Here is a 21,339-nt window from a genome sequence, read left to right as displayed (position 1 = left end):
GGGAATAAAACACAAAGCCTGCGCCGCAAAGAGCTCCGCATCTCACATCCAGTAGCGGTCTAAGTGCAAAGCATCGTCAGCTGTCACTGTAGGGAAAAGTGATATCATGAAGGCACAGAAAAGGTTTAGGGTTTAGTGGTGACAGATGTCCCCACGGTGTCCCGGCTCTTAACTCATGAACAGACACAAGGTGAAACAGCCAGATCCACCTCGCTATTGTTCTGATGGTTGTGTGGTAACAACAGGGAGAGAGCCCCCCTCCTACACACTCCCAACACCGCCCAATTCACCTGTCACCTCTTATTTATTATCATTGCTTTTGTTGTGATGCAAACTAAAATCGCTGCTTGAAATGGGCTCATACATACTGAGCATTGAGAGACTGCTGCACTAAAACCACAGAGCCCTCTTTTTTTCTTTTTTACATTTGTTATTTATCTGTTCCTTTTAATTTGTTAATATACTCTGTATGTATCAAAAATCTGCCTTTCCATTTGGCTCGAGGGCTCCTGAGTAATTGTGGGTTTGCATCAGTGAGGAAATTTAATCGCCAGCCTGGTTCATAAATCAGTTTCCCAGCGCACAATGAAAAGGGCGGTGGCGCTGACAACAAGAGGGGAAAACGATTGTGTCGAAATCTCGTCCCCGAAATCAGCGTGCAGAGGACACTGACCGCTTCATGTACGGCGGTCAGATGTGCAGATAGATAAAACCCCAGAGTCATTTCATCGTTTTGTGTTTTTATTTTTATTAGATGGTCCTCGATGATTTTCTTTTTTTCGGAGGTGCTGAAATGCAGCCAGCATCGTTTGAGCGAGTGGCTCCCCCTCCCCTTTTGCCCACAGACACCATCACCACATCGCAGGGAGAGGGAGAGAGAGCAATAGGCAGCATCAGTGAAAGGAGCCAGCCTTGCTTGTAGGTTAGAGATTTTTAAAAACAGCACAGACAAAGGAAAACATGGATGCACAGGGGAAAATTCCCTTCCATCAGGCACCAGAGAGGATGCGGTGGTCGTCCTGCACATAGCCGGAGTTATGCACGGACTATTCCCTCGTTTTTAATGAGGCGGGTGGGCACGCACAGCAAGCTGAAAAGGCGGAAAGATCTCTCCAACCCGTCTGCAAATTCTGCCTGCGATGGCTGTGACGGCGCGATGCTGTTACAGTATAAATGAGAATGTGCCTTTTTCTTTGTATTTGGTTATTTTCGTACTCAGTGGCCTTACAAATGCACAAATTCGATACTCCATTCCGGAGGAGCTGGAGAACGGGGCACTGGTCGGTGACATTGTCCGGGATTTGGGTCTGGACCTGAGAAAACTTTCCACGCGACGCATCAGAATCACATCGGACAGCGGACGGAGATATTTCACCATCAACCACAAAACTGGAAAGCTGGTGGTGAGTGACCGCATTGACCGAGAGACAGTGTGTGAATTCAGTGGCACCTGTTCGCGCAATCTGGAGGTGGTGTTAGAGAATCCACTGGAGGTGCACAACGTGGAGGTGGAGATTTTGGACGTCAACGACAACGCGCCGCAATTCCCCCGAGATGAATATCAGCTCGAGGTGTCGGAGTCGGCTCTCCCCGGGTCGCGCTTCCACATCGAGGGAGCTCAGGATGCAGATGATGGCTCCAACTCTGTGAAGCAGTACCGCCTCAGCCCAAACGACCACCTGGCCCTGGACTCCATTAAACCCTTTGCAAACAATAAGCACATCGAGTTTATTCTCAAAAAGCCCTTTGACCGCGAGCAGATGCCCTCCCATCAGCTGATCCTGACAGCTATGGATGGAGGCACCCCACAGAGAACTGGAACAGCCAAAATCAATGTGCGCATCCTTGATGCCAATGACAACGTACCTGCGTTTGACAGCTCCGTGTACAAAGTAAAGCTGTCTGAAAACTCTCCAAAGGGCGCACTTGTGATCAAGTTAAACGCAACAGACCCTGATGAGGGCTCAAATGGGGAGGTGTTTTACTCCTTCAGCAGTTACACACCTGAAAGAGTGAGACAGATGTTTTCCATGGACACAGAAACAGGAGAAATCAGGGTGAAAAACAATATAGACTATGAGGAGACAAACTCATATGAAATGTACATACAGGCCATGGACAAGGGCCCGGCTCCTGTGGCAGTGCACTGTAAAGTAGTTGTAGAAGTTTTGGATGTCAATGACAACATTCCTGAGATTGTACTGTCTTCGCTCTCCAGCCCCGTACGTGAGGATGCCCGGGCTGACACGGTTGTAGCATTGATCAGTGTGAATGACCGTGACTCTGGACCAAATAAACAAGTCACCCTGGAGATCATGCCCAATTTGCCTTTTAAGATCAAGTCTTTCCGGAACCACTACACCATCGTCACAGCCGCTTTCCTGGACCGGGAAACCATCTCGTCCTACAATGTCACTGTCAACGCCGTGGATGGAGGCACGCCACCCCTGTCTTCTCAAATGACCTTTAAAGTGGACGTTGCAGACGTGAATGACAACCCACCTCGCTTTGAACAGACATCGTATACTGTTTATATTACAGAGAACAATGCCCCCGGTGCACCTCTGTGTGTTGTTAAGGCCACAGACGCTGATGCTGGAGAAAATGCTCGCATCACCTATACTGTCCTCAATGACAACAACCATGGTATCCCTGTAGCCAGCTATGTCAGCATCAAACCTGATATAGGTGAAGCCTATGCCCTGCGAGCCTTCGACTTTGAGAAGCTGAGAGAGTTTCATTTTCAGGTTAAAGCCCAGGACAACGGTGTGCCTCCGCTCAGCCGTGTGGCCACAGTGTATGTTTACATTATGGATCAGAATGACCATGCGCCCAGGATAGTCTACCCACCTGCCAATGGGAGCCGCACCACAGAGACGCTGATGAAAAACGCTGAAGCGGGAGTGTTGGTTAGCAAGGTGACGGCATGGGATGGGGATGCAGGGCAGAATGCTTGGCTGCTCTATGCCCTGGAGCAGACCAACAAAGACCTTGACCTATTCAAGGTGCATGAGTACACAGGTGAGATCCGCACCACAAGGCGCGTGATTGAGGACAACTCCACCTCCTTCGTTTTGACAGTGATGGTGCACGATAACGGCCTACCGCCGCTCTCCTCCACAGCCACCATCCATGTGCACGTGATGGAGCTGCCCCCAAAGTTGGCCCCTGACCCCAAGCGCATCATCAGGCCCAACAGCCCCCTAATGTTTTCCAATGTCACCCTCTACCTCATCATTGCCCTGAGTGCCACAACCTTCGTGTTCCTGGTCACCGTCTTTGTGCTGGCCATTGTGCGTTGCCATGCCTACTGCACCCAGCCTGGCTCCTGCTCCCCGTGTTGTGTCTCCAAGAAGAGTGTTCCAGAGGGGGGCACCTCGGCTGGTGGTGGTGGGGGTGGAGGAAGAGCTGCAGGTGGTGGAGGAGCAGGAGGAGGAGGAGGAGGACAAGGAGGTGGTGGAGGCGCAGCTGGAGGGCAACCCAACAACAACGTGGCCCTTCGCCGCGACCTCAAAGTGGAACCGCATTATATTGAAGTGCGGGGAAATGGGTCTTTGACCAAAACATACTGTTACAAGACATGCCTGACTGCCACGTCAGGAAGTGACACTTTTATGTTCTACAACACAGGACGGCCACACAGTGGCACCTGGGGCTCGGGCTACGTCACCAGCCACAGTGGACAGAGCCAGTTATTTGTACGGCGTCTCAGTATGCCAGACGCAACTGCCATTCAGGTGTGTGTCTGGTGTGATCTCTGTGTTTGTAATTTTAGATCGCCTCATAGCAATAAATGACACACAAAGTACGAGCCATACAAGGGAAATTCTCAGTGAGTTATGGTTCAGGGTTTGCTCTAGGGCGGTGTTCTTGCAGTAGGATTGCAGTTGACATTTACAGCTTAAAGCCTTACATCTGTTCCTCTGGCTTGTGATGTTTAAAAAAATATATTTTTCTTGCTGCTTCTTCAGACAGAAAGTACAGAGTGGGAAAGGAACATTTATTCAGAATTTACATCCCTTGCATCCAAGACATTTTTGGAAAAAGGGGTTCTGCTTAGTCCTTTAAGGTCTCCCAAATACATTTCCATAATCTGTGTTTATCAAGATGGAGAGAGATATCACCATTTTGTTTCTTTGTAGGCTTCCATTGTTGCCTTTGCTGGTCTTTACATTACGTCCTGGTTATCTTAAGCTCTGCATCTTGGCATCCAGGAGTGTGAGTAGTTTCTCTGGGCTATGTATTTTTTTGAGTGGGTGCACTCTGATTTGCTGGATGTGGTAGATGATGTCTTTGTGTGTGCTCCACGCTTGCAAAAAACAGTTGTTTGGTGATTCAGAGTATGAGATGTTAAAGTGCACCTCTCCTCCACAGTTCTGCAGAAAGCTAATCAAAATATTTTTTTCAAGATCCACCTCTCTGACTCTCTCGGCCTCTTTCTCTTCTCCTTGTTACTCTTTTTTTTTCACCACAAACCAGTAGATTTCAGCTGCTTGTTCACCTATGACCCCACACTGCCAGTGCTATTTGTCTACTGCGGGCTGTGTGCCACAGTCTTCAAGTCCAGTATGTCCAGAGGGCATTCAGTGGTCATCTCTATAGAGGGGGAGAGTCTGGGAAATAGTGCAGCTTTCGCCAGCTACGAGGGCCACCAGTCCCACTGCACCAAAATATCCTCTTCTGGTCACGTACCTCTCTGGTGCTGAGCAGTAAGCCAGAGTTTGGGAATCGGTGAAGAAGGCAGGGATGAGGCAGAGACTGTCTGAATTTCATTTAGATTGAGCTTTCAGTGTTTTATTTCCCATCTAAAAGGTTGCTTACAATATGCACACAGTTGTTTGCATCATTTCTGCTTGTAGTAAAACCAACAGTATTAATAAGATAAAACAAACATTATTTGTTTCTTACATACTCGTGTTTGCCCCTGAGTCTCTCTGGGTTTGTCTGTGCAGTGCAGGAAAAAACATTTTGGGAAAATAAGTGGTAAAAAAAAGGAATAAGAAATGTGTAAAGTAATTGTTCAGTTACCACTTGACGTGTCCCTCATTAAATGCCAGTCATGTTTGTTCTTGCTATGTAATTAATTAACTGGCAGCGATGTGTTTCTCAGCACTGTGCGTGGATTGGCTGGCTCCGCGCAGATGAGGCGGGGGATGAAAGGTGATTGGACACAGTGTTGATGGCGGAGGTGTGAGCTCTGTATCCATGCTAGGAGTGTTCACTCAGAGGGAGAGGGAAGAATGGAGAAAAAGGCGAGAAAAGGGTTGAGTAGCCAAAATTAAAAGCTTTGTTTATTCACTGATTTTCAAAGTACGGTCAGGCAAGCAAATGAATACGCTAAAAACTCAACTCGTTTTTTTTCTATATCCATCTTATTTGGTTTCTTCCTTTTAAATGATGAAGCAGAATGCATTGATTTCTCATCCTCGGTATGAGTGAGATTTGTTTGTCTGTTTACATTTACTATGTGGATTCTAGTGTTGCATGTATGTCTTCCCTTGGGAGTAAATCAGACTGCTGACATGTTTATGTTCCAGATGCTTGTATCTAATGTGTGTATGTGCCAGTGTGTGTGTTTTTATTTACCCCCATAAACACCATACGGCCAAACAGACCTCTCCCTTTGGCCACTGCCATTCTGCAACAGGGCAAACATTTAGCAAAAGCATTAAGTCCCAACTGTGGACAATCTGCTCTTATTTAATGTTTGTTGTCTCACTCATGTTATGCAAAAGGCAAGCTTAGAGAAGGAGCGTTTGTTTAATTGTTTTTGACGACATACTAACACTTTTCACCTTTCAGTATCAATCTAAACTGTCGACCTAGCAAGTGATTGCTTAAAATAATCAGGTGCACCTTTAGTTTTCAGTACGATAAGTGTCTCCCATGCTGCAGTGCTCCATATCCCTGTAGACATTCTGCTCTGTTTGAATGACTCCAGGAGGAATACCAGGCTTCTCTCATTAAGACCAAATATTGGATTTCAAGGGTGATGAATGTCCACTGCAGATTCATAGAGGTCAATGCAGCTACAGCAGCAAGTGAACATCTGTCATATTTGAAAGGAAATGGGATTGCAAATGGATCTCTTATGAACTGCACGGCCGAGCACGGAGAATTCAGTGTTCCCAATCAGATTGGTTTAGCCGCGTGGTTTAGGCTGAGATTAGAGGAAATACAATCTCATCTCAGTTGTGTGCTCAGGTAAACAGCACATTTGGCTGCACCACGACTGAACTGTAGTCCTCTAACAACATGTTGTCAGGTTTTATGATGTTGTATTGTTATATATTTGCGATAATGGAATTTACTAGAAGCACAAACACTGAAGTCTCATTTAAAGATGTCACAAATGAATTGCATCACTGGCAGACAGGCAGAGGTTGTAATGGTGTGGTGTCCCATTCTGTCTTTCTTTTGTAGTGTGTCTAGGTCTATATGCAGGGCCGAGGGGGTAAATCTGATATCTGCCCTCCCCCCATCCCCTCCTTCCTCCACCTGTGACCTTCACAGGAGTGAAATGACGGAGGGCGGGTGGGTGGAGGGTAAAATGTAGACTGAGCTCTGCACAGTTACCATGGTGAGATGTGTCAGACTGACTCAGGCAGACTATGTGCCAGTGACACTCAAGGTTTTGATCAGTGTTAAGAGGATATAACAGGGAGAAAGAACTCAGCAGCACAGGGGAGGGGGTGGTGAATATACAGAGGCAGAGCACAGGAAGGGAGGGCGAAAAGGAAAAATACAGCAGACGATGCAGGTCTTTTAGAAACCAGGATCCAGCATCACTGAAAAACATCTACGCATTTTAGTAATTATATAAAGACTTATACGTTTTGAAATGTTTTAATAGAGAATATAAAGAAAGGGACGGGGAGCGTTAAGTAGGCAGCTGTAGCTTTGAATTGAGTATGTCGTTGGTACATACAGCAGTATGAGAGTTCTGCAATGTTTCCATGGTAATGGACTGTACCACAACCAGCCTAGGCTAAGTGGACTAACCCTGGATGTGTAGCCTCAGGGCGTCTGTATCACAGTACCAGGGTCAGTGGGCCGCTGGAGTGAATTCTTTCAAAGTCTTTTTTTTTTTTTTTTTGTCAGAGGACATGGATGGGAGTTGGGAGGGAGGGGAAGGAGGAGAGGGTGTGGGGATGGGAGGAGATGAGTGCACCTACAAGCTTTAATTCATCACTCACTTCTCTCCACAGGCAGCGGCAAGCTGTCACCGCTATGACTGTGTGTGTTTGTGTGTGTGTGTGTGTGTGTGTGTGTGTGTGCGTGACTGAGTTTGTGTGTTTATGTGTGTGCGTGACGCACATGCACTGGCAGTTCTCTCCATGACTTATTAATGAGACAGTATTGGCTTTCGCCTGTACTTAAGACTCAATTCCTCTCACTCTCTCTTGCAGCCCAAAGTGCCGAGTGCAGACTGGAGATATTCAGCCTCCCTGAGAGCAGGAGGTGTGATGCAGAGGTAAGCAGCCCATTTATTTTCTGTCACTTTGCAGTATCTCATCGAACCTCACCAGTCACTTTTGTCATGTTATGTCAAAGAAGACATGTACATTATTATCCCACCTGATAAGCAAATAACCAGATCCTGCACCACTCTCTAACTCACTGATCTTAAGAACCACCCATTCTTCATTAAGACTGATTGCTACCCCTGACAACTTAACCCAACATAAGTGCACACTTGGGTTTGGGGGTCATGAAACATATTCCCACATAGTCTACAGAAATGGCGTAAGCTTGCCGTTGAGGCACACTGCACATTTAAGATGTGAAATCATATGAACATTAAAATGACATGCACCTGCAATACTAAGTAAAATAAAAGGGAAAGTCAGGGGAGAAGCCCTGTCATCCTGCAGTGGAAACCAAAGACAGTCATTTCATACTGAGGAGTCATTCTGTAGATCTGTTTTGGTTTGTTGAAATGGAATAAAACACTGAACATGGAAAGGGTACAGAGTGTACCCATGACATGGCCACTAGGCAGAATGTATTATTGTCTTCAAAGCCCCACCCATCTTTGTGCCACAGAGGCAGGGCTGCAACTAATGATCATTTGCATTGTGGATTAATCTGTCAATTATTTTCTCGATTAATCGATTCGCTTTTTGGTCTATAAAATGTCAGAAAATGGTGAATAATGTCAGTCAGTGCTTCCCAAAGCCCAAGATGACTTCCTTGAATGTCTTGTTTTGTTCACAATCCAAAGACACTAAGTTTACTGTCATATAGGAGCAAAGAAACAAGGAAATATTCACATTTAAGAAGCTGGAATCAGAGAATTTAGATTTTGAATTACTCAAACTGATTAATTGATTATCATATTAGTTGGCAATTATTATAATAGTTAACTACTAATCATTTAATGGATTAATCATTGCAGCTCTACACAAAGGCAGGTGAGGCACATAGGTTCATTCATTGATGTATTCCAGTAAAGATGTCTGAGATCATCATTGCTGGCAGCTGTTGCTTAGCTGTGATTACGGTGCTGAGGGAAAACGGGTGGGGCTGAGTAACAGTCTTTTCCAAAAACAGAATAATGCCACCGTATTTTACCCACTTACATTCACATTTCTCAGTGTACATTATTTCTGTTAAACACACAGTTAAAGTTAACTGTGAGAAAACAAGCAAATGATTTACATTTGATTAAAAAAATCTAGCTTTCATAAGCACAAACAGTTACTCTTGTAATGATCATCAAAACTGAAAAAAAAACTGAATGTGAAAGAAGAGAGAAGAGGTATAATGAGGAGAAATGCAGTTGCACACGGCTCTCTCAATATTACCATAGACAGATGGAGAACTGACAGGAGGGAAGGGTAAGCAGAGCAGGGGTTAGTGATGGATGAAGGGCAGGTAGTCAGGAGGAAAGATGGCCTATCAGAGACATGGGGATTACTGCATGACCACACCAGTGATCAGATTACCCATAAAACACTGGGCTACTACCTGCTGTGGGATCAGATGGACCCGAGCAAATCAAGGGTCATGCTAATGAGGTGGCACCATAATTACAAAAGTCCCAGGCTTAATGGGCTACCCACAACATCTCTATCTACCTACCACTGATCATATTCATCTAGTCTATCCACTTCCTATAGATAGATATGGCATAGATGGATTGAGACAGTGGCCTTGAACAGACAACAAGCGGCTTTACAATCTCTATGTCACAGAAAATAGTAGTAGTATTTCTCTGTAACACCCAAGCCCATCATAATGATAATAATAATACCATGTGCACACACATGCAGATGATTATCTCTGTATCCATGGCGGTGTTATGGTAGAGACAACCACATTAAAAGATGAAGAGCGCAAGTCTTTCACTGCCTTCTTCTGTTGCTGCTCATTGATATGAGTCTCCTGAGACCCATGCCTATATGCAGGGCTGGGCAATATGTAGACAATTAAATATCACAATATTGTTTATTAAATACCTTGATATCAATATGGCAATGATGTTGTAGAGTTGACTATTGATGCTTTCACAAAATATTTACATAGTGAGATTTCTGATAATAATTATCTGTGATGTTGATACAATGACCAAATGGGAAAAGGCAAATAATAGAACAGCTAGAGTCTGTCATGTTCAGAAATTACATAATGCAGCCTTTAAAACCAGGAAAACACAACACTTACTCTATTATGATGTTCAAAAAAGACGATATCTTGTCTAATATCACAATATGGCAGCCCAGTCTCGTAGAAATGCATGAAATGGACACAAAGTCATAACAACACATTACCTGGTTGTGGGCAGGAAATATGTTAAAATTATGTGCTGGCAACACAAAAACAATGCCAATGCAAAGTCAATAAGGATCTTTTGTTGTGATGGACACACACATTAAATAGGCGGTTGGGACGAGGGGGTGGGATGGATCAAACAAACATGGACTTTCAACCAGAAGGCCGCTGTTCATGTCCTGTGTGAAACAAAGTCAACATAGATACATGACTTTATGGACGTTACATAATTAGACAAAGTACTTTATGCAGGTACTATTTACACAAGGTATGGAAGTTTACACCACTTATGTCCCGTATGCAACTTTGTGTTTCCTAGGATGGTGAAGGCACAACCCACCCTACTCTGCCTCTGACTGGTTTACCCTGACATTCTTACCCAAATCCTAACCAATCTCACTCCTCATGCATAAACCTAACTAATCCATTGTCATTGTTTCAAAATACACTTATGTTTTGACAGTAAATTTGCTGTTTACATACAGTCTCTTTCAAAATAAACGCACTACATCAGTATAACATCGAAGTAGACTTTTTTTTTTTTTTTAGGCAATAAAAACAGAGTGAGATGAGGTTGCTCTTAACCTAACCAAACCTCAACATTTTATAATAGACATTGCGTTGATATTGTTTTCATCTTGCCAGGGCATAATTTAGTTGAGAGATGTTAAGAGGTCATGTCAGTTTACATGTATTTTTGTAAGATTCAGATTCAGATTCAGAATACTTTATTAATCCCCGGGGGGAAATTGTTTTTGTTCCAATGCTCCGTGCAAAGTAGAAATAGAAATACAGCATGAATGGAAACAAGAGATAAAGATGAAGATATAAATGACTGTGTGGATATCAATATAATATTGATATATTTCCCAGCCCACATGTTACATCATATGTATACTGTAGACACCCATCCTGTATATCCATATTCATGTGTGCACTCTGATGTCCAAGTCAGATTATTAACTCTGTACCATCCGAGTGTCATTAATGTTGCACAGATCCCCTCATAATTACAGCAGAGATTAATGAGCATTAATGTGCTTGTGTGAACCCGTCTAACATATTAAATCTTTCTCGTGACTCACTACCTCTGATGTGTTTTAAGTTGACTATCCCGCATGTCCCATTACCGAACCTCACTGGATGTTCATTTATAATCAGAGCTTGTAAAAGAGATTTTGGATATCACACCCAAACTCCGTGTAATGGCGCTGACCTATTTAATTTAATTTAATCTCTGTCAAAATGCACATGATTTCCTACTAATTGTGCTTTTTTTGAGGGGGTTGTGTCGGGGTTTATTTTGTGATCACTGTAGTTATACAAGAGACAGATATTAGTCCTTTTGGAAATTCATCGTGTACTGTACAGCAGTTGTCAGATAAAGAAAGAGACAACTATAATAACACCGACAATAACACAACAGCACCAAAGTAAACATCAACAACAAGGCACCTCTCTATTATTATGGACCTGTTAACCACACATTAACAATATAATTTATTTTTTTAAAATATCATGGTTGTCATCACTGCTGGTATATCGTAAAACCCTAATCTGAAGCAAATGAAATTTGCCCTATCAGAAAGTCTACATACTGGAAAATGATGAGGATGCATGTGTTTACAGACGGCAGGAGAGAATGAGATGATGAGGGACAAGAGAGAAGCTGAAAAGTGTTTTATCAGCCCAGTGTTTTCCATTAATATTTGATCAGTGCACCTTGATGATGCTAGTGCTTAGCAGGATTTAAAATGGCCTCCATCACCAAATCACTTCTGTTCTCTTCACAGAAATGCTGTACACAGGGATCTAGATTCATACATATTAACTGTCTTTTCACATTAATTAGCTACAGACTTATACTCTTATTTACACAATTATATTCTAATACTCCCTGGTTCCCAAAATTGTTTGTAAAGACTGAAAGCTCCTTGTTTTCTTGAAGTAGAATCATTGTTGTTGCCTCAGAAGAAAACAAATTACAGAGAAGAGAGACTAGCACACATTAAAGACGTCAGTGAAGGTTTAAACTTCTAAAGACCTAATTTTCCACTCGGAGACAGTGGGGAGAAGAGTAGACAGGTGGATTAAAATGGAACAGCAGGAGGCAGAGATTGAGAGTCTAGAGGTTTTAGAACAAATATTTGAGTAGAATTATATCTTTCTGTATCTGAATTATCTTCTTTTGAACAAAATTTAATCAAGAAGACTTTAATCTGCTGCTAACACCCAGCAGCTGAAGGTAATATTAAATGGGTGGTGCATCCAAATCACAGACAGACAATTTCATATTATGGTTGAATATCCTGTTCATGTCATGGGTAATGGATCATGTCAGCTGCTGCAGTCTGCTTGTATAATTTAGGTGAAGAGGCACTTAAAGAGAGATGTTGCCCTCCTTCCCTGGATCATATCACTAAGCAGTGGCCCTTTGTAAAGATAACAAGTTTCACCTGGATCGTCATGACTAAAATCTTATTGTCAGAGCTAGAAAATATAATCCTCCCCTTTCTAAAGATAAGGCAGAAGCTGTGAGAGAGAACTGTGGTTCGTAGCAGCGTTTCTGTTGCTATTGTTTGGCACTACTGAGAGTGTGGTGTTTTTCAGTAGAGGGGAGGGTGCCGAATCCCACAGAGCGTGTGTGAAAATGTAAGAGCGGCCATCTGTAATCCATAATCCAGAGAATGCCAGAGAAAAATGTAGGGTGAATGCTTTAATCCTAATCTGAACGTCATTTTCTAACCCCCCCACACCCACAGTACCAAGGTCTGTATTTGTAATATTGTGTATTATAGGAAGCATATGGAGACAAGAGAATTTAATATGTGGGAGATTACATTTAAGTCACGTGAAACAATCACAAAGTAGAGCTTCGCAAAGTATTAAATTATATGTATCCATTCTTTTTGTCTTGCAGTTTAATTTAGCGTGGTTTAGTATTTAAAATAATTGCCTAATGCCAGTGTCAGAAGAGCCTCCGCTACCACCTAAAATGCTTGATAGTCTATCGGTCAATATGCAAGCACCGATCTGATACCACGTAATTTATTAATAAACCTCAAAGTAGTTTAACACCCTGGAAAACCATCAGTTTTCACTGAAAAATTAACCCACTATTTTTGGTATTTTGGTATCAGATTGGTACTCAGTATTGGCCGATACGTAAATCCAGGTATCGGAATCAGTAGATAAATGGTATCAGAACATCTGTAATATTATAAATTTGGTAACTTTTCCAGTGTGTAAAAGTGTGCATGTTTGTTTTGTGTGTTGCAGCTCAGTGCACATGGAAGAGTCCTCAGTAATGCAAGGAGCCCAAGGTGTCCTGGTTCAGAACTGGCCCACTGCATCTAGCGCTGCTGGTAAGACTCAGCTTCTCTCACCTAAACCAGTCACAGCTACCTTAAACAGGCACAGTACAATAATAAATGTATATAAAGTGAGAGGTCCGCATGGCACACATGGACCCAAAGTGCTGTAACAACCATCTACAATCTAGTTTAATGGATCTCTGTGCAACCCTGTCCATGACACAGATTCAGACCAGCTAGGACCATCCTATACATGTACTAAACTGTACATTCCTAAAGAGTGTATCAAACCACGAGAGAGTCATAAAATGAGGAATACAGAGATATCAGCTACGAGATCGCCACGACCCACTCTTACCACTTCCCACTGCTGCAGGGAGAGGAAATGACACATGCTACGTAGGCGTAGATGGATATCTCTGCTCTCTGTATCAGGAAGGGAGACAATGCAGAGAAAAAGAGGGCGAGGGAGAGCCAATAGTTGATTGTACTATCAGCGAGATGTTTACAGAGGCATAAGCCACTGAGCCACAGAGGACAAACATTAGAGAACACATTAGAGAAGAAGAAGAACAAAACACAATTACATTCCCTCATCTATTAATGTGGATCTCTCTCATTCTCCAGCTCTCTTATGCTCACACTCACAAAGACAAAGATAAAGGGTTGTGATGTGGGCAACAAATTATATTAATTTCCAATATTTTTGTATATTTGTAAGCTTTTGATAACGTGTATAACATATACATCTGTGCATTACATAACTGCATGCATTCAACAAGCAGATGAATGCTTTTAGTGATATATTTCACTATTACTCTCATGAAGGAAGCAGTCTTTTTAAGAATTTAAGCCACCAGGCATTTCAGCTGCAAGACAGCCTATGAAATTGCAGATACGAGTCAAATTCAAAGTGTTGTTCAAAACAGAATAGTAATTATTGGCAGCGTCTTTGCTGTGAAGCAGCTGCAGGCAAGCGACACACATGGAAGCGTCAACTTAGCTCGTTGCTTGATAACCATTAAGTCTAAATTTAACATTTTACAGCATTTGACACATTGTTGTTGTCAAGAATGTCAGAAATATTGCAAGGGTGGAACAGACTGTTTTCACCAAGCAGTCCAGTTCAGTTCAGAATGGTTAATTTTGCCTTTCCATTGTCAAAAGTTGTGGATGGTCCCAATAAAGCCGTTCCATGCTGTTCTGTGTTTTTTGTCACCCCTCTGTTGACATAAAGACAAAATAATTTTTGGTCATCTGTCCTTCATCAGGATGGAAAAGACCTCACCAAGGCTCAAACAAAGCACTGCAAAGAAGCATATTAGAAAACAGTGCAAGCTCGATCTCAAGAACAGGAACGCTGGAACAAAACAAATCCCTAAATGACAGCATACTCAATGCTAGATGACATTTCACGGACATTGTAATGTGAATGTCATTGCATATGATGCCATACTCCCAGCCCCTAACCAAGATTTATGACCGAAGACTCCACAGCACACACAGTGTCAGCACCCTCCGTGCACTGAGGAGAATACAGTTGTCAACTCTTGACTTTCCTCGGGATGACAGGGAAGTGGGGTCGTAAAGGATTAAGAGTGAAGTTAAGAAAAGAGTGGCCTTGCGGAGAAAAATGAAGGAGGGGGCAGGTGAGATAACTAGACAGAAGTACATACAATAAGAGGAGTGGAGCGAGGACGACGGTGTAATTAAGTTTAGATAAAGAGGTGATTTGTTGTAATTAAGAAAGTAGAATTGGCCAAGCCTCGTGTCTTTTATAGACAGGAGGCGGTGGGCTGGGCAGGCAGACAAACTACCCACACACTAACTACTGTCTCTTCCTATCCACACGCACACACGCACACAGCCTCCTCCGCTCTGCCATCGATTTGTTGCCTTGGCTGAGGACCTACAGCCTGCAGGCACTTCAAAACATGAGCGATTGAAAGATAGAGCGACAGAGAGAGACAGCAGAACAGGCAGTCGTGACGTCTTCAGGGTGGGTCGGTGATAACAAGATCAGCTGGTGAGGATTTAAGGTGGTCTAATTAAGCTGTGGCAGTTGGAGAACAACACATTGTGCACATGCTTTGCCTAAAGGCTAGCTGTCCCTTCTTTATCTCATTGTTAGCCAGGTTAAGAATAGGCATATTAGCTGAGGGCTATATTAGCTTCAGGTCAGATTTTAGGGTTGGATTAAGGGTAATTCTGGGTTAAGAGTGGCAGATAATATGAAAAGCATGTATATCTAAAGCTCCCTGACTGGAGGACAAGATTGGGAAAGATTTGTGTTCTGACTTTGAAGTTAGTTCTGTTCATCATGTCTCAGAAATGAGAGAAATGGAGATATTGATTCAATGTGGCCTGTCACATCACTGTGAGTCACAGTCTGTGCTATTTATAACTAAATCATATTGTTTGCAAGGCAGGCTGCAGTCCTTAGGTGGAGAACAGGAGTATATGGGAGTTTGGTTTGTTGAGGGAGTTCTTTCAGTCCGTTGTGCTGTACCTGCAGGGCGATGTTTTGCCTCACAGTCTATTTTTTGCTTCAACATCAGACATGGAGGTACAGCAGACAACGCCCCTGTTTCTCCCTCCTCTGATTCGGGAGCGATTTGTGCGTCTGTGTTGTTGCATCTTGTTTAGTGTTTTTTCGTGTGAACGTGCGTTTGTGCCTGGCCGTGTTTCTGAGTATGTTTTGGCTGCCTGCTTTGTGTGCTGCTCCTGCTGTGACAGATGGAGCGCAGCCCACGCCCAGATTAACAGACCCACATTAATGAAATCAGGGTTCTGCTTGCTGTCTAACTCGCTCTCTCTATCTGCTTCCCAGTCCCCCTATGTCTTCCTCTTCTGTCTCTCCCACTATTTCACATCTCTGTCTCTAAACCAAAGATACGCAGGGATTCAGAGAGAGCTGTGCAGCATTGCAACCAGAGATGCAGAGAGAGACGGAGGGGGAGGAGGGAGATGTGCAGGTTGCAAAGCAAGGGGGTGATAAGAAATGAGAATAAGCAATAAATGATAAGGTGCAGAGGAAGGTAGAGACGCGATGAGCATTAACTGTTTGGGAGGGACTGACGATGAGTAAATCAGAGTGATTGACTGTAGCAAAGTCTGCAAAGGAAAGGGAGGAAGCAGTACGAGGCTGCTGTTGCTAGGGGAGAGTGGTTAGACTAGACACAGGGAGGGAGAGGGAGAGAGCTTGCAGCATTATTCTCCATCAGCACAAGCACTGTCACCATGACTCCTACCAATGTCCTACTGCTTCACTGGAGGATGTAGTTTCCACGGCAACCATTCATGGCCCCTAATATTGGCAGGAGAGAGAGGAAGGGAGGGGGGGCTGTTAAGAAGAGGGGAGTGCAAACATATGGCGTGGGACAAAAGGTGCTGAAGGGGGGGGAAAGAGGGGGAAAGAGAAAAAAAACATTTTGGCATCAGGTGAAGGACAAGACAAATGGTGCTGACTGAAACGCACGTACACAACGGGCAAAAGCTACAAAAGAGCGGGAGGGGGGTGACGAAGTTAAAGGAGGGAGGGACGTGTTTGGAAAGTGAGAGTTGGAGGTAAGAGGTGTAAAGGGAAGGAGGGAGCAGAGGAGTGAGTAACAGGAGAGTGACCTACATTCACTGGGGCGGTGGTGTACTGCAGAGGTGGATGCAGGTTTACTGTTTTCGTTATCGCCACAGATCACACACATACGCGCTGAAACATACACACAGAGGGAAGAGAGGACAGATTTGATTAAGGTTAACAGTAATCAACTGCAGCGGGCAAAAATAGACTCAAGGGTGGAGGCAAAATGCCAAGAAAAAATGGTGGGCAAGAGGAGACTACTCATTTTGCTCCTTTAGTGCTTCAAGGATTGACTATATGATCCACTTTGTAGCATCTAGCACCATAACTTTATCAGTGCCATCAGGAGGGGTGGGTACAAGTTTGAATAAGTACATTTTGAGGGATTTTGTCACAACCCCTTCTCATAGAAATTACTTTTGTATGTTTCTATACTGCCTTCTTGATTACGGTGTTGTGGCAACATAATGGCTGCCTCGATTATGTTCAGAGATATTGTTTCTCTAAGGTAATGGAACACTACATTCATGTACCATGTAGGCTTTGGAAGGGGCTCGTAGGGGAGGGCGGTGGGCGTACAAAGTGATCACAGGTAGCTTACATCCTCGAAATGTTCACAGTTAATGAAAAATCCATTTACAAAACAAATGACAAACAACCTGAGATGAAGGCTGAAATATGGCAGCAAAATAACTGATAAATAATTTTAACTATATGTCTGTTAGCAATTTCGTTAGCAATAAGGTAGCTACTTTTCACAGCTGCACTGCTGATCTCTCAGCTAAAACTAAAACCGGATTTGTGTTTCCTCAAACCTGCCAACAACAACAATTTATCTTCTCTGTTCTTAGATGTCCTTGAAAGTAGTTGTATTTTTTACCATAATGAATTGATAGTGGTGCTAAATATAATATCTCCTAAGCACTGAAAGGTCCAAGCACACTGACTTCCCATTTACCTCTGTGAAGAAACAGGAACTGGATCATTTGGGCAACTAAGAATAGCAGTGGAATTAATGACTTCTCTGCAATGTTTATGCAAAGCAAAGTCATTGTGTGGGCCAGATTGGACCCTTTAGTGGGCTGGTTCTGGCCCATGTGCCGTATGTTTGGCACCCCTGCATTAATCAGTCCCAACAAGGTCACACCGAAACAGCTCGACTTTGTCATTTAACTGTTACGTAACATTACGTAAAGTCCATTCACATTATGGGTATTGATTGAAGCACTCTATTGGTATCACTTTAAGGGTACTGGTATCATAATTTTTTAAACAATACCCAGCCATATTTGTTAGCAAACAATTTACTGATAAGTGAAACTCGTTTTCATCGACAGTTTGCTGATACATTCAGTATCTACGTTTTTGTGACTCACCAGATACATTAATTTGAATTATTCCCTCATTATGTTGATAGGAAATGTTATTTTCTCAGCATTACTTTTCCCTCAAAATGTTTTTGCTCTATTAAATTACTTGTGTATAAACATGTTTTTTGAGTAGTGGATAAAAAGACACAAAATGGAGGCAAAGAAAAGACACAAACAGTCAGTTTATTGAAGTCAAGGCTCCGTAGCTTACATTAAAGCTGCAGTCTTTAGGTTAAAGTATATTTGGTGTGAAACCATTTTTGGCACAAGCAGAAGAGCAAGGTAGAACAGTCTAGAAGCTGTCAGCGACTTTTCACAGTTTCTAAATCCCTCTGCCCCATCTGTTTCCTGTTCTCCACTTCAGTTATTTGCTTTCCTTTATTGTCACTCTGTTTTTTGTTCCCATCCTGCGCTCTCTGAGTCTTTATATATCTTGCCAGCCCTCTCCCTCTCTTTCTCTCAGGAGAATAAATCAATTTCTACTTCTCCGTTTATTTTTATTTTTTTTTATAGCACCTACACATACTGACATATACACACACACACACACACACCGATACAATGATAACAATTCCAACTCCCACATATGCACCTACATTCAGTGTTATTTTTATTGTGTTAAGCCCTGTCACTTGGGGTTGCTTGTGTCCACCATCTGCCACTTGATCCAGCTGGGAGCAGACAGCAAGGTGTTCAACCTGGCATGAAACCCAAACAGACACACATACACACACACACACACACACACAATTACACACTCCAATATGCATATGCAGAAACATAATCACTCTTGACAAACCCACAACCAGCCATCATTATTGTATTATTAACCACAACCGTTTTTGGTTTTGTTTTTTTCTTTATTTCATTTACTGTTAGCAGATCGGGGAATATATGGTAATTTATGCAGGCACAAAATGTATTCTTCTATCACCACCCAGGCATAGCAGTGAAAACACAGACACATGAATAACAATTAGGTTTTGAATAGACAGCAACATCACATTTTGTTTTTATCACGATGTGCGCACACTAAATGGCATACTAACAAACGCAGGTGCTATCCTGAAGAAAGGTGTGGTCCCAGCTGACTGTTTGCTATCATAACAATCACAGATTTCTCTGCCACTGCAGTGTGGAGGGGAAAAAAAGAATCGCACCTTCAGGATCTTTTAATACTTTTTCCCCCCCTCCTCCCACCCTCCGTTTTGGTGGTGAGCATCGTGTTTCATATCTGCATCCCTGCACTTCCTGGCCCCTCTTCTTCTTCCTCCTCCTCCTCCTCTTCCTCCTCAGCTAGTTATGTAACGCTGCACTGCGCTCCACTGCGCTTCTGCCCAACTGGCCGATGGTTGGGCGAGACAAGGGGATGAATAAAGTAGACGTGGCAAAATGGAGCTTGGGTGATTTAAGTGGCTGTGAAAACCTTGGGCGGCAACAGGGGAGTGAAGGGACATTCACATGCAGAGATGCCGGATTGAAGATTTCAGAGATCAAACTCGGGAAGAGAAGGAAAAAAAATCAGGGTCTGTGAATGCAAAATTATCGATTAAAGTGGCTTGTGTCACTCCAGCATTTCAAATACAGAGGCTTTCAAATACAGAGGTTAGAGATACATGGAGAGAGTAACAGAGCCGGGGGCAACAGTCATCACTGTGAAACAATAAACCATCCTAGTCTCTAATGTGCCTGGTAGTTATCATTGATGGACAAGCTGTTTAATACCCAATCACATTAATGTTACCATAAACATTGATAAGCATGATTAAGGCTTGTCAATAACTGGGAGGGACGGGTGCTGGCTGGCTTGGTTTTCACGCAAGATTAGTTGAAAGGTCAGAGGAAATGAGCGATGGAGAGAGAGGGGGTAGCGAAGAAAAGAGAAGGAGGTTGGTCGTGTGAGAGGAACAGAGAGAAGAAAAGAGGGGAAGTTTTGCTCTGCAACAGCCATCGACAAATCAGATTGAAGCAGTGGCTGTGTGGAGATCAGTGTTGGGCGAGATGAGTCTGTTACAATTATGAAGGAAGAGACGCAGGGGAAGAGGCACGGAGTACAGTATAAGGAGACAGATTAAAGTAGTCAGTAGAGCTGGCATCACAAGTCAGATCCCATATTGTCATTATTGCCTGTAGTACCAAAATGACATATGTTAATCAGAAAAAGCACAAAAGGAACCTTCCCAAAACAGCAATGACTTAGAGGGGTGCAGGAATGAGTCCTAAAACCTGGAAATGAGTTGGCACTATAGCACTTCTGGTTCACTCGTCTTGAAGTCAGTGGGTTTGTTGAATGGGTTTTGGGTTCGATGCCTGAAATAAGATCTGTGGTTGACGCAAGCTTAAGATATTTTCATGTTTTGTTCTACAACTTAATACATCAGTAAATACCCTGCTCATGAATTTTTAAGCTTTATGTGTCCTAAAAAAGGTGGCTGCCAGCAAGTGGCTAAACGAGACTACAGAACATGCTCTGAGTTCCAATATCCATACTACCTATATATAAAGTGTACCAGAAAAAAATTTAGTATGTCAAATGCAGTATGCCAAAGATACCAGGATGTTCTATTACATCTGATCCGATTTTCGGTATGCAAGCCAGCAAGCATGATTTAGAACAGTTTTACAGCTTTGTTGTGGTGGTGACATCAGAGTCATGCAACTGTGGTGTAGTTTGTTTATAGCCTAACATACCTTTTCACTTCTGGCAATTGCATTTACACTGCAAAAGTCCTAAAAGTGTTTTTTATCTCTGAAGATTATCTTGCTGAACAAAACATGTAAGTATCATAAACTTTTGTTGCCTCAGAGCTTATTTTCTGCAGTAATCCAAAATCCATTTAGAAAAGTCCTATTGGCTTTCTGACAAGGGAACCAGGGCGACGCTAGCCTACAAAAAAACGTCATCCCTGCAGCAGTCTATTACAATATGACCTTTTCAGTGGCACCACAGTTTAACTAAGCCAGACTACAGTTTGCCCCACGATTTGTCTTATTTTTAAATCCAGCACAACATATTGACCCTTTTTAGGAGAGTCACCCTGCCCTGCCTTGCCTTACCCCTTTCCATCTGTCTGCTCTCAGCATGACTCATCACTCTCCGGGGTATTGTTTTGTTTGTGAATGTAAGTTTGCAAAAGGGGCACTGGTGTCTCATCAAGTTCCCACATCGAGTTAGACAGGTAATTTCTTAGAGGCAAGAGAGTGGACACTTTAGAGCAAAGCATCGCCAGCACTCCAGTATTTTTCAGCACATATTTTTGTGCTGCTTTTCTCCTGTTTCTGCCTTCCTTTGTGAGATTATAGA

General features: G+C 43.0%; 1 protein-coding gene across 34 annotated transcripts in view; it reads left to right on the top strand.

Annotated features, from left to right (window-relative positions):
- Positions 1–21,339, top strand: part of LOC125894504 (protocadherin alpha-C2-like) — a 232,042-nt gene that overhangs the window by 204,048 nt on the left and 6,655 nt on the right. For 33 of the 34 annotated variants that reach the window (XM_049585962.1, XM_049585961.1, XM_049585963.1 and 30 more), the window contains 2 exons: positions 7,410–7,474; positions 13,054–13,139. In XM_049585962.1, coding sequence (XP_049441919.1) covers positions 7,410–7,474; positions 13,054–13,139 — 151 coding nt within the window. Of the gene's footprint in view, positions 1–597; positions 3,738–7,409; positions 7,475–13,053; positions 13,140–21,339 lie in introns of those variants that run through there. The other variant, XM_049585931.1, reaches the window with a different exon arrangement.

The sequence above is a fragment of the Epinephelus fuscoguttatus genome, linkage group LG9 (genome assembly GCF_011397635.1).
Source record: "Epinephelus fuscoguttatus linkage group LG9, E.fuscoguttatus.final_Chr_v1".
NCBI classification, from domain to species: Eukaryota; Metazoa; Chordata; class Actinopteri; order Perciformes; family Serranidae; genus Epinephelus; species Epinephelus fuscoguttatus.
Note: the sequence above shows the minus strand (reverse complement) of the source record. Positions and strands in the feature narration are given on the sequence as shown.